At 39.7% G+C, this 13146-nt stretch overlaps 1 protein-coding gene across 4 annotated transcripts in view; it reads left to right on the top strand.

Annotated features, from left to right (window-relative positions):
• TLE4 (TLE family member 4, transcriptional corepressor) overlaps positions 1-13146 on the top strand; it is a 326912-nt gene that overhangs the window by 136282 nt on the left and 177484 nt on the right. For 2 of the 4 annotated variants that reach the window (XM_030193713.1, XM_030193714.1), the window contains exon 6: positions 757-831. The exons of the other annotated variants lie outside the window; for them this stretch is intronic. In XM_030193713.1, the coding sequence (XP_030049573.1) occupies positions 757-831 (75 nt within the window). The remainder of the gene's footprint in view (positions 1-756; positions 832-13146) is intronic. 4 annotated transcript variants of the gene reach the window in all.

Here is a 13146-nt window from a genome sequence, read left to right as displayed (position 1 = left end):
GTAAATTTTCTGACATTTGTTCAATTACATTAAAAGCAGAGCATTTTTTTTTTTACAAATAATTCTATTTTTTTGTGTTAATTGCTTTAGTAATTTATCTGTCATCAGGCAATTGCATCTAAATTTTTCTACCAAAAAAAAAAAAAAATGCTGCTAGCGACAGATAAATTCAGGTTTCTGTTGGGAGTAATTCCCCCACGGCAGCAGTAGGATTCTGTTGAAATGTTTTCAGTCCTTTTCTGTAAACATCGTCTTGCTAAAAGTCATTAGAACATCCTTTTTTTTTGGGGGGGGGGGGGGGGGGGGGGAGGTATAAAGTTTTTCAGTGGAACCACTACCCTGATCTGCAGAATAAGGACCAACATGCTCCCAGTGAGCCCTTAACTTGGAGGGAGGTGAGGTGCTGCTGAAAAAGTTACAGCACATTATACTAACTGAAAATACTTTTCTGCCGCTTGTCCGTCCTATGTAGCATAACAGCTGGTTTCAAGTTACAAAGAGCAGGCCAATTCAGTCCTATTTTTATACATTTCTTGCTATAAGGTAGAAGCAGGGCTGCATTGCTCTGTTCTTTGCCATGGAGTCAGTTAGAAGCCCAATGGGGGGAAGAGAGAAGAGCGCCTTGGATTTGAAAGTTTGAGAGAAGCGGCCATTTGAGTTCTGTGAGCAGCGGGGTGGTAAAAGCCAGTGACTTGGGGGATGGGGAAGCTGTACATAACCAGCAAATTTTAATCTGTTTTTGATCTTCATTTATAGCACCAGCAACAAGTGGTGCAGGCTGTGGAACGTGCCAAGCAAGTGACCATGGCAGAACTGAACGCAATCATTGGGGTATGTGGTCTTTCCATTTTAGCTATAATAGTCTTTGTAAGTAGCTGTTGTTTTTCAGCAGATGCCATTGCAAAAAAAAAAAAAATTTAAAAGGAAAGCAAAAAAGCTGCAGTTAACAGCCCAATTGAAAACTGACTGCGGCATAAAGTTTGGTCATACTGTTAGAAAATGAGCAGAAAAAAGGGAAAAAGCAAATAAAACAGGATCCTTTTTAATTCCTGTGCAATATTGCCCTTCATCAGATCAGTGCTGTTGTAAACAGACTGATCTTAGATTAATTCTTTTCTGTTAATATTTGTGACTGTATCCTTCCTGCTGAATGTCTGAGGGGAATAGAGTGAGATTCTTTTTTTTTTTTTTTTTTTTTTTTTGGGGGGGTGGGGGGGGGGAGTTCTCAGACTTGTCCACATTGGAGGAAAAAGATGGTATATACCTTTTTTTTAACCTGTGAGCTTTGCACCAGTTTTCAAAATGAAGTGCATTCGGTCACTTGCACCTATTTATTTTCCCTGTAGCTAGAATTTTTGGGGGGATGCAAAAGTACATACTCCTGAGACCACTAGCTCTAAATGTGGCTGAGAGTATTTTGAATGAGCTGCGTAATGTTTGCTGCATTGAGGTTGAGCTATTTTACAGCAAGATTTATGAGTAAAACCCATGTAAATTGCTTTAAGAATTGTCCTCATGATGTACTTGTTAACAAAAATCTGATTGCTGTGTTGTCCATTTAAATGCATGGAAATGAAGGTGTTAAAAAAAAAAAAAAGCAAAAAGCTATAACAAGGGTGTGTGTGTGGTTTATTACAATTTTTTTTGCTTAACCTTTTTATTTCACACTCACACATAGGATGTCTTTCCCCCTCCTCCCCAGTTTAATACATTTTATTTCTGTTGAAAAAGTAGAAACGTCATCAAAGGAGAATAGTGAATGAGGTGAAATAACCCTCCCCTCCCTTTCTACCTGAAACAAACAATATTATTAGTATTTTGACAGCTTTAGTGCTGCAGAGAAGTTAAACAAGTTTTTATAGACCTAGCCAAGTACTGTGTTTATATTTATAATGATAGGCAAAAGAAAAACAATGATATAGTGGCTGTTCACATCATGAAGCTTAAAAGTGAGAAATAGGAGCTTAATAACACCTTATTCACATCTGTAATTAAACAGCTAGTGCAAACAGTTGCTTAAGTTTTTCTAATGAAGGTCTTGCAGCTACACTTAGCCAGCCCCCCCTCCAATGCTTTTCTTTTTGTGCATGAATTATATATGTCCCCGTCCCCCCCCCCCCCATTTTTGTTTTTTAGTCACTGTATCTAACTCACTTTGAAATGCTAATTAATCCATTTACTTTTCATTAAAATTCAAATTGCTGAGTGAAGATGTGGGTAGGGGTCGCAGAATAATTAATCCAAAGTGAAGATATTGCTTCCACCATGCCTCTCCTCTTTTAACAAGAAAATTGGAAACCTGTCATCCTCAGTGGCTGTGACAGAGATCAGTGGTGTGTACTAGAGAGTATAAGTGCTCCGTGGTCCTCTGACCACCGGAAAATACTGGCAGACAGTCAGGAGGTGGTAAAGAGTGAAATCCTTGTTTTTTTTTCTTGTGGAAAGAAGCAGAGAGGTGCAGTTCTGAGAGATTTTAAGTCTGATACCCTCTGATTGAGGGTGGGTGCATTCTCCAAATTAGATTTTATTACTAAGCTAAGGAGCTGTGAAGTTTGTGTGAAATCATTTGTTTTGGAACGTGGAGCGAGGGAGATGTGTTTGAATTTTAAAAGGAAAGTATTTCAAAAGATAAAAGGGTAAACACATTTACCTCCTAAAAGCTATAGCCTGTGTATGTATGTATGTATGTATGTATGTATGTGTATAGATAGTTTATATCTTTTTGCCTCCTCAACTTTGATGCAGACAGGGAAATGAACAAGCTCTGTGGTCGCTGACATTTTTTGGTTGATATGCCAAGCTAGTTTAAGTACTAAAGTTTTCTCTACAGGCATTTAAAAAAAGATTGTCACTAACTCCTTCTGATCTTGAGCAGATCACTTATCCTTCTATTGACTCAGGTACAGACTTAAAGGGCAATTCTATAAATTGGTGCCACAGTCTAAGTGCTTCAGTGCTATGCGCTTAGTGCCAATTCTATAATGGCATTTTGGCGCCAAGATTCCATTATAGAATACTAGTGTAAGGTTGGCATTGTTGCGCCCTCTTGTGGAATGTGAATGGCAGACAGAAGTTGGCAGGCTTAGGTGCACCAACTGAGGCAAGTAGTTTATAGACTTCTAGCTTGGAGACACCCTTGTGGCCCACCTATGCTGCACCCATATGTATGTGCCTCTTGCAGTTAAGCACTATGGCACTTAAGGACCACCTTATAGAATAGTGGCTACTACACTTAAGTGCCTAACTTTAAGTACCACTTTATAGAGTTTATACCTGCTATGGTTGAATGGAAATGGGACTTGATATACCACCTTTCTGTGGTATTTTGCAACTACATTCAAAGCAGTTTACATATATATATATATATATAGGTACTTATTTTGTACCTGGGGCAATGGAGGGTTAAGTGATTTGCCCACAGTCACAAGGAGCTGCAATGGGAATCGAACCCAGTTCCCCAGGATCAAAGTCTGCTGCTCTAACCACTAGGCTAACTCCCTTTGAGCTACTACTATAAAAGGTATGAGTTGCATCCAAAATCCGTTCCCTATAAGAAGTTATGGTACGGGTGAGGCTTAACACTTGCTATATTATGAGACTATCTTTATCTTATCATAAGAAGTGACCTTTTCTTAGATAAAGCTTGAGCTTCTTCCTGGGCAGGGCTGGCAACCACTAGTCCTCAAGAGCCACAACCCACTCAGGTTTTCAAGATTTCCATAATAAATGTGTAGGAGATCCATTTGCATACTGTGGAAAAGCAGTACATGCAAAGCAATCTTATTCACTGCGGAAATCTTGAAAACCTGACTGGGTTATGACCCTCAAGGATCACAGGTGCCCACCCCTGCATTGCATTAGGCAGACATGCCAGTTGTCGAGAGTAGCAGCAAAGAACTGCGATATCATAGATTTGATACTGCAGATCTAGGTCATTAAGTAATATACATAACGGCTGCAAAAAGATATTGAATAAATTCAGCTATCTTTGCTAGATAAGGTACTACTACTTCTTAATTCTATAGCACTGCTAGACCTATGCAGCATTGTATACTAAACATGTAAAAGAGTCCCTGCTCGACAAAGTTTACAGTCTAATCAAGACAGACAAACAGGACAAAAAAGGGATTAGGGAATTACTTATGGTGGGAATGATTTAAAACAGACATGGGTACTGAACAAGTGACTAGGAGTTAAAAAAAAAAAAAAAAAGAAGCCTCAAAAAGGTTGTCTTTTTAAAAAAAAGGATCAAGGAGTAATTAGGGAAATTACAGACCGGTAAGCCTGATGTCAGTGCCAGGCTTGATAGTGGAAACTATTATAAAGAAAAAAAAATCACTTAACACATTGACAAACATGGTTTAATGGGACAGAGTCAACATTGATTCAGCCGAGGGAAGTCTTGCTTCACCAATTTCCTTCATTTCTTTGAATGCGTGAATAAACGTGTGGATAAAGGTGAGCCGGTCGATGTAGTGTATCTAGATTTTCAGATAGTGTTTGACAAAGTCCCTCATAAGAGACTCCTGAGAAGATTAGAGAGTCAGTGGGATAGGAAGATTAGGAATTGGTTAATGGATAAACAGAGGGTAAGGTTAAATGGCCAATTCTCTCAATGGAGGAGAGTAAATAGTGAAGTGCCCCAAGGGTCTATAGTGGGATCAGTGCAATTTAACATATTTATTAATGATCTGGAAAATGGGAACAATGAGTGAGGTGATTAAATTTGCAGATGACACAAAACTATTCAAAGTTGTTAGAACTTATGGGGATTGTGAAAAATTGCAGGAAGACCGTAGGAAGTTGGAAGACTGGGCATCCAAATGGTAGCTGAGATTTAGAGTACAAATGCAAAGTGATTCCCATTGTGAAGGCTATTCCAAATCATACTTACTTGATGCTAAGATCACCTTAGGAGTCAGCACCCAAGAAAAAGACCTAGGTGTGTGGTGGCAGCCAAAAAAGCAAACAGGATGCTAGGAATTGTTAGGAAAGGCATAGAAAATAAGACACAGGATATTATAGCGCCCCTGTATCGTTCCATAGTCAACCGCGCTTTGAGTATTTTGTGCAGTTCTGGTTACCGTATCTTAAAAAAAGATATTGCAGAATTAGAAAAGGTTCAAAGAAGGGCAGCCAAAATGATTAAGGGGATAGAATGCCTCTCATATGAGGAAAGGCTTGAGGTTAGGACTCTTCAGCTTGGAAAAGAGATGGCTATATTAGAGGTCTACAAAATGCTTAGTGGTGTAGAATGGGTAAAAGTACATTAAAAACAAACTTTTTCAAAAAGGACAAAGTCTAGGGGACCCTTGAGGAAGTTATAAAACTGGAGGAAACATTTTTTTTTCACTCAACAAATAGGCTTTGGAACTCGTTGCCAGAGGATGTGGTAACAGTGCTTAGTGTATCTGGGTTTTAAAAAAGGTTTCCTGGAGGAAAAGTCCATAGTCTGCTATTGAGAGAGAGAGATGGGGAAATCCACTGCTTGTCCCTGGGATCAGTAGCATGAATGTTGCTACTATTTGGGATTCTGTCAGATATTTATGACCTGAGTTGGCCACTGTTGGAAGCAGGATACTGGGCTAGGTGGACCATTAGTCTGACCCAATATGGCTGCCATGTTCTTATTTGAATATGGCCAGAGACGGAGCTTAATGTACTACTGACTGAGAGAGTCTATTCCAGTCATACTGTGCAACAAACTTAAAGGAACGGAGTCTGGAGTTGGCAGTGGAGGAGTCCCGATGAATGGAATTCTGGGATAAGGAAAAGCTTGGTTGGTTAGCAACTGAAGCTGAATCAATTAACTGATTCTTAATTGAGGGTTTTGCTGATGCTTTCTTCAAAACTGTGTAATTCTCCCTCCAAAAAAAGATTTGTTTATAATAGTTATCAAAGCTATTTTAGCGGTATCCTTCAATGATATCCAGATTAAAGCTACATCTTCCTGTGGCATATTTTACCCCCCTCCTCCCCTCCCCCCTCACTGAATTGGCGGCGAGTTGAAAGCCACCGTATCTAAAACCAAATGCCTTTCTCTTTCTGTGGTTTGCCAAGCAGAATTTGTTTGCTATCTGGGATGACTATTGTTCCAGGACAAGATGGTCTTCTAAACTAATGAAGATTAAGGCAGTGTTTGTGATAACAATGTTGCAGACTCATTAACCTTGGAAAGTTAGGCTTTATTCTACGGTGGAGAAGCACCTGAATTCTATACAAAGTAATTCCTGGCTTTTTTTTTGTTACGTTTGTACCCCGCGCTTTCCCACGCATGGCAGGCTCAATGCGGCTTACATATACAGGTACTTATTTGTACCTGGGGCAATGGAGGGTTAAGTGACTTGCCCAGAGTCACAAGGAGCTGCCAGTGCCTGAAGTGGGAATCGAACTCAGTTCCCCAGGACCAGGGCTTACTATTTAAAAGTAGGAATTTCTACAGTAGTTTCAGTGAGACATGCTTGGATGTTTGAGATGGGTCAATCTTTTGCTTGGCCTTACCTTTCAATACTCAACAAAAAGTGATTGTTACTGAACACTTTATAACACAATCAATGTGCATCAAGGCTAAAGTATGTTTTTTTTTCTCTGAGTTTGGCAATCTGCCTTTAGATGTGATTGAAACTGAGTTTTTTTTTTCTCTAGTCACACGGATGTATACGGTTCTTCGTTAGCTATTAAACAGTGCTCCAAGCCACGTGGATGGTACAGAGCTGTTGCATATGCTTACAGAATAAGTATCTTACTGCCATTTTCTGTCCACATTCTGGCATTATCGGTGGGTTCACACTGAAAAGATGATTGCTGCTTCTTTCGGTTAGTGTTTGAAATCTGCTGTTCTTTCTGATAACAGGCCCACTGGGGAAGTGAGGTTTGGTTCAGCTGTTGTGGTTTGGTTAAGCTGGAGTGCTGCACAGTAGTTTTGCAATGTGGTTATTGACTATGAAAACCTGCCCAGCTGGAGTTTGACTGAAATTTATCCATGTGCAGAAACATATCCAACTAACACTTTCAAGAGAGTAAATTTAATGCATTTTTCTTTGAAATATGTCAGATAACCTCAATATATGAAAAAAGGTTTAACAAGTTTCCTGTGGAAAAATATACATGTAATATAATATTCTATATAGACACAACACATTCTACATATGATATAACATTTCAAATTGGACTACGTTTTATTTAAATCACTTTCTCCAATCATTGTTAAATTCACCAAGTCAGTGAGCTGCTTTGTTTTTGGGACAGAATACAGCTTTGAGCCTAGCATCTAGAGCGGTTGGTTCCCTTATTTCATGGTGACAAATTAACTGTCTTCAATGGAATGGAACAATTTTACATCTTCCACAGGTCATGTTCAGTTTAACACTGTTGATGGGGTGGAATTAGCTTCAACATCTTTACAATTGTATGTATTCTGAGACTGGTATGCTCTTCATTTTTGTTTTATCTAGATTTCAGAAACATTCAGTGTTCCAGTAGTATGTGATGGTTCTTCCCATTTGCCAGAACTCTCACTCTTAAAGTAATAATAAGAGAAAAAAAAAAAAACCCAAACAAACCCTGCATGCACAAACTGGGAGAGGCTGCACAGTCAATGGTCTTAAATCAATTAATATACGCGAGCTAAGATTAATATGTTTTCTACCAGATTCAATATATCGCGCCTATCATTCTGTGTCTAAATCTAAGCATATTCCATAGCATTGAGTGTAACTTAATTGGCTTAACAAGCCAGTTAGTGTTAACAGCACTTAACAAGCAATGAGTGCTAATTGGCAATAATTAGAATTTACATACATAACTCGCTAAACGTATGTTGTAACTCATGGTGCCTAAATTGTAATGTTCACATCCAAAAAGGGATGTGGTTATGGGCGGGGAAATAGTCGTCTCTTGGGCGTTCCCAAGTTTATGCATGGTGTTGTAGAATATGGCCAGTCCGCGTAAATCTATGTGCAGGGATTTACGCCACATTTGTAAATGGATGCGTGTAGTTTTAGGTGCTGGGAAATCAACTAAGTGTATTCTATATACCACGCCTAAATTTTTTGGAATATGGTTAAACAAAAATGATTTCTGTGCGGATTTTCAATAGATTCCCCATTTATTAAAAAAAAAAAAAAAAAACGGTAAAGTCAAGCTTTTTTTTTTTTAAATGGTTGTTTTGCCTCTGTTATACCATGTAAATGCCGTATGAATCCAGCTCTGTGACTGTCAGAACTAACCTGCATGTGGCCTCATAGACATCTCTGAGATGTTTTAGCTCTTTAATCTTTAATGTGTCTGTTAAATTAGAGTTGAAATCTGTTCTGTTATGATTACCGTATTTCTACACATATACTGTGCACACAAATATAACATGTGCAAATTGTGTCTCTGTGCCCAAAACCTGCAAAAAAACCTAAAAAGACACTCTTAATATGCTAATTTAACAATTAGCACATCATAGTAAAAATACACTGGTACAGTGTGCCTATACATATAGCGTTCATGGGATGCATGCAGTTTGTAAAAACGTGTAGATTGCATTTGGTATACATGAAAATATGGTATATAGGACAGTTTGTGTGTGGGAAAGGATTTTGTTAATGATATACCTGAAAAACAGAATGTGTATATGTACTGTAGGGGCTGATTTATGTTGCAGGTGTGTGTGTGTGTGTGTGTGTATGTATATATATATATATATATATATACACACACACACACACACCATGCGTAATCGGATCTTGCCAGATATTTGTGACCTGGCCACTGTTGGAAACAGGATGCTGGGCTTGATGGACCTTTGGTCTTTCCCAGTATGGCAATACTTATGTACTTATGGTGTCCAGAAAATACAGTGTAGAATAAGCAATACAGAAGCTCTGTTTTTAGCAGTGACATTTTAATGATAGGAAGTCGGCAAAATTATTTGCCATCAATTGTGAAGGCAATAACAAGCCTTGGTGGTTTTTCCACACTCTCTGGTTAAGTGCTTTCAGAATGACAGCATAAACTGTGGTTAGAGAACTCCAAGGAAGGAAAACTGATTAAAATGTTCATGCTTGAATGGTGCTGATGGAATAGTTCATTTGACTTTAGCTACCTCCTGCAGCTCAAGCTGAAATATTAAAATTCAGTGGATTTGAGTCGCTCTCCCCTCGGCTCAGGAAAAAAACATTACATTTTAATAGGTTTTAAACTCATAATTCATTGATTTGGAGCTGCATGTATTAAATCTATTTAAATATTACTTGTATTGCCAAAGAAGTGATTTAAATGGTTTTACCCTTAATATCCTGCATATTAAAAAATATTATTTTTCTGTGTTTGTGTGTGTGCGTAGGTAGTCGGGAGGGTAGTAGTGGCTGTTTTTTGTTTTGTTTTTTTAAACGTCAGCTGGATTATCTTGTTGGAAAAGATGAGATTCTGGCTGTATGAAAACACATCAATTGCCCTATAATAATTTTTATACTCTTGAATAATTAGTAAGCTGCAAAGCGTTCAGTTCAAAATACTGACTGCCAAATATTGGCATGTTTACACATTAAAGTGACACACATTTGCCCTTCAGGTTTGTGTTAAATGTTCAGGCTTTTGCAGCCCAGCCAATAAACTAACTAGAACTGGGTGTCTTTTAACTTTCTGTTATACACATAGTTCATAAAGCTTGGCGAGTAAGCGCATAGATTTTCTCATAAAAGCTGTTTGGCATTATCCCCTTGGTGCCCGTAGTCCACAGCTCCTGCCTTTTGCAAGATAATGTAATTTTAAGTAGTCCAGGTTCTTGCCTTGAAGAAATAGGATTCCCAGAGCAGAGAAGTTGGCTTTATGCAACTGAATTACAGCGCACAAAGTAAGATCACCTTGTATGAATAATCTTTTTCATTTTTGTAGTACCAGATATGACGGCGCTCTGGGGGTGGGAACTACTGCCAGGCTGCTGCGGTAGCCCCGGCGGTACTGTTTTTAGCGAGCGGTCAGCCTGCGTTAGGCCTTACCGCTGCTTTGTGAAAGGGCCCAGAAATGCACTAATGTTAATGACATTGAACAGGCTTTATTGCTGCAGGGCCTGTTACATAGAATGGGCCGTGTGGTAAATGCTATTTAATGTCATTTGTGCTCATTACCCCCTCAAAATGATCTAATACAAATGAGGTGAAAAGTTAAAGTATAACCAGCTAATAAGAAAACTTGTGCTTTAAAGTTTATTTGAGGGAGAAAAAAAGCTGATTATGTATATTGGATTTAATGCATGCTTTTCTACTACTACTTATTCTCAGCATTGTACGCAGGACATGTAAGAGACTGCTACAAAGCTTACAATTTTATTCGGTGAGAAGAAACAGAAATGGGGATTAGTATGGGAATGATTTGATTGACGGGGGTATTGAGCAGCTGAATAAAGGGTTAAATGTTAAAAGCAGTAGTTCATCCTTAAATCTAGTTGTTTGTCACTTCCCTGTTTGTGTTTTGTAGCTATACACTAGCTTAAACAGAACAAAGGTAGGAGGGTGATGTATATTTTAATGGTTCTCTGCATATTAGAGTTTTTTCTGCACATGAATGTTTTGGCTGCCTGAAATCCATGAGACTGTAGTGTACACCGTGCAGTCCACAGCATCTGATTATTTCAAACCTCTGGCATGTTTTCTTTCTGCTTTGCAAGGAGGAGAACGTGTCTTTATGCTGACTGATGGGGCCTCAGTTTTTTCCCATTTGCACTCTAAATTTTGACATGCCTCGATCTTTTCAGCTACATTTCATTGCTGCTTCTTTGCCTGGACCATGTGATAATTGCTGATGTATTTCGTTTGAGTGAGTTGCACTCCAGTGATCTGTCCAGCCTGCAGTGTTCTGCAACACAGCTTTTTACACCCGACTGAGCTCAGATCTTGCCTCAAAGTCCCTTTATTTTGCTCTTTTTCTGTTGTGCTGCTACATTTCACATGACAATCACCATTTCATGACGGAGTTTTTTCTTTATTCTGACCGACTTGGGTTACTGTTAGGTTTCATTTGCTTGAAACATGGAAAAATCCAAAGCAAGAAACTACCAGGCTTATTTTCGAAAGAGAAGGGCACCCATCTTTCGACACAAATCGGGAGATTGACGTCCTTCTCCCAGGGTCGCCAATCGGCATAATTGAAAGCGATTTTGGGCGTCCTCAACTGCTTTCTGTCGCAGGGATGGACCAAAGGTTCACAGGCCTAGTGAAGACGGGACTGGGGCGTGCCTCACACATGGGTGTCCTCAAACGATAATGGGAAAAAAGAAGGGCATCCCCTGACGAGCACTTGGGCGACTTTAACTTGGTCCATTTTTTTTTTACGACCAAGCCCTCAAAAAAGGTGCCCAACTGACCAGATGACCACTGGAGGGAATCGGGGATTGTTCCTACCCTCCTTCTTCAGTGGTCACCAACCCCCTCCCACCCTCAAAAAAACCTTTTAAATATTTTTTGCCAGCCTCAAATGTCATACCATCTCCATGACAGCAGTATGCAGGTCCCTGGAGCAGTTTTAGTGGGTGCGGTGCACTTGAGGCAGGCGGAGCCAGCCCCCATCCCCCCCTACCTGTTACACTTGTGGTGGTAATGTGAGCCCTTCAAAACCACCAGAAACCCACAGTACCCACATGTAGGTGCCCCCTTCACCCCTTAGGGCTATGGTAGTGGGTACAGTTGTGGAGAGTGGGTTTTGGGGGGGTGGGTTGGGGGGCTCAGCACACAAGGTAAGGGAGCTATGCCCCTGGGAGCAATTTCTGAAGTCCACTGCAGTGCCCAGTTGGTGTCCTGCCATGTCAGGGGGACCAGTGCACTACGAATGCTGGCTCCTCCCATGACCAAAGGGCTTGATTGTTTTCCATTGTTGCCGAAAATCGGGGACAACCATCTCTAAGGTCGACCTAAATTTTGTGATTTGGGCATCCCCGACTATATTATCCAAGCGAAAGATGGACCCCCATCTTGTTTCGATAATATGGGTTTCCCCGCCCCTTCGCCGTTCTCAGGAAAACTTGGACGCCTCTTTTGATTATTCCCCTCTAAATATCCATTGTATTGGAGGAATACCAGTATTAAAAAAAAAAACCCCTTTTGGAAGAGTTTTGGTGCTTTTTAGTCTAAAGCCTTGTAGTACATTTCATATCTGATGGGCCCCAAAGATATAACTAACAAACTCTTTATCCTTGTTGTTAGGAAGGCTACTAATAAGGATGGGTCATATCTGATGTACAAATAAGTTACGCTTTCAACATCAAAATGAGATATGTTCAAGTATGTCGGGGAAGGTCTGGCCAGTTCTTGGGTACCCTCTAAGGACAGATGCACCAGACTGAACTGGATTTAATCTGTAATGAATATGCATGGCGTAACCAGGTACGATCTCTAACTGTGATACGTATGTATTTTATCTACCCTGGAAAGCAGTCTGGTTAGATGTACTTCCAGGACAGGATTGAGACTTCCTGGTCTAGGAGAGTGGAGAGCAATACAGCAAATACTTTTCTCAGAGTTGCCAATTGGGATAATCCCAGTCTGGTTTATGCTGTTTAAAACAAAGCAGCTTGCAGCAATGTCCTAGGTAGAGATGTGCTGAGGAACATAGATTTATTTATAGCAGTCCTTCTGGGAATTTCCTGTTGGTGAGGGTCATTAAATGATAAGGTGAATGGGTATTAGGGAGTTGCCCTTTCCGTGCCCTTGAGGGGGTGCTGGACAAGCTTTCATGAGGAAATTAAAGGAGTGTTTGTATAGCAAATAGATTTATTTTTGGTAAGGTTGTAAGCTAACTAGTGATTTTTGCATTTCTGAGCTTTGTCTGTTTACACGGCATTAATCTGAACATTTTACCCCCCTCTGTCAGTTTGCCTTCAGTTTAGTATGGTTGCTTCTTGTCTTGCTTGGGGTTTCCTTTTCTTGATCCTAATGCTTTCCATTCTTATTTACTAACTTTTCCTCCCCATGAATTGAAGGTATGCACCTTGTGAGGTAGTTCTCCTCTTTGTAGCACTACTACCCTACCTTTAAAAAATGTACTCCCTCTGCAAGAATTTGTTTGCTCTAATTGTAATCATATATTAAGACATCAGTATAATCGGCATTGGATTTTTCTAAGGTTTAGAACTGAAGTTAACCCCATCATTTCTAATTCTTTCTA

Source organism: Microcaecilia unicolor, chromosome 2 (assembly GCF_901765095.1).
Source record: "Microcaecilia unicolor chromosome 2, aMicUni1.1, whole genome shotgun sequence".
Taxonomy (NCBI): Eukaryota; Metazoa; Chordata; class Amphibia; order Gymnophiona; family Siphonopidae; genus Microcaecilia; species Microcaecilia unicolor.
The sequence above is the reverse complement of the archived record's forward strand: the minus strand, read 5'-3'. Positions and strand labels throughout refer to the sequence as shown.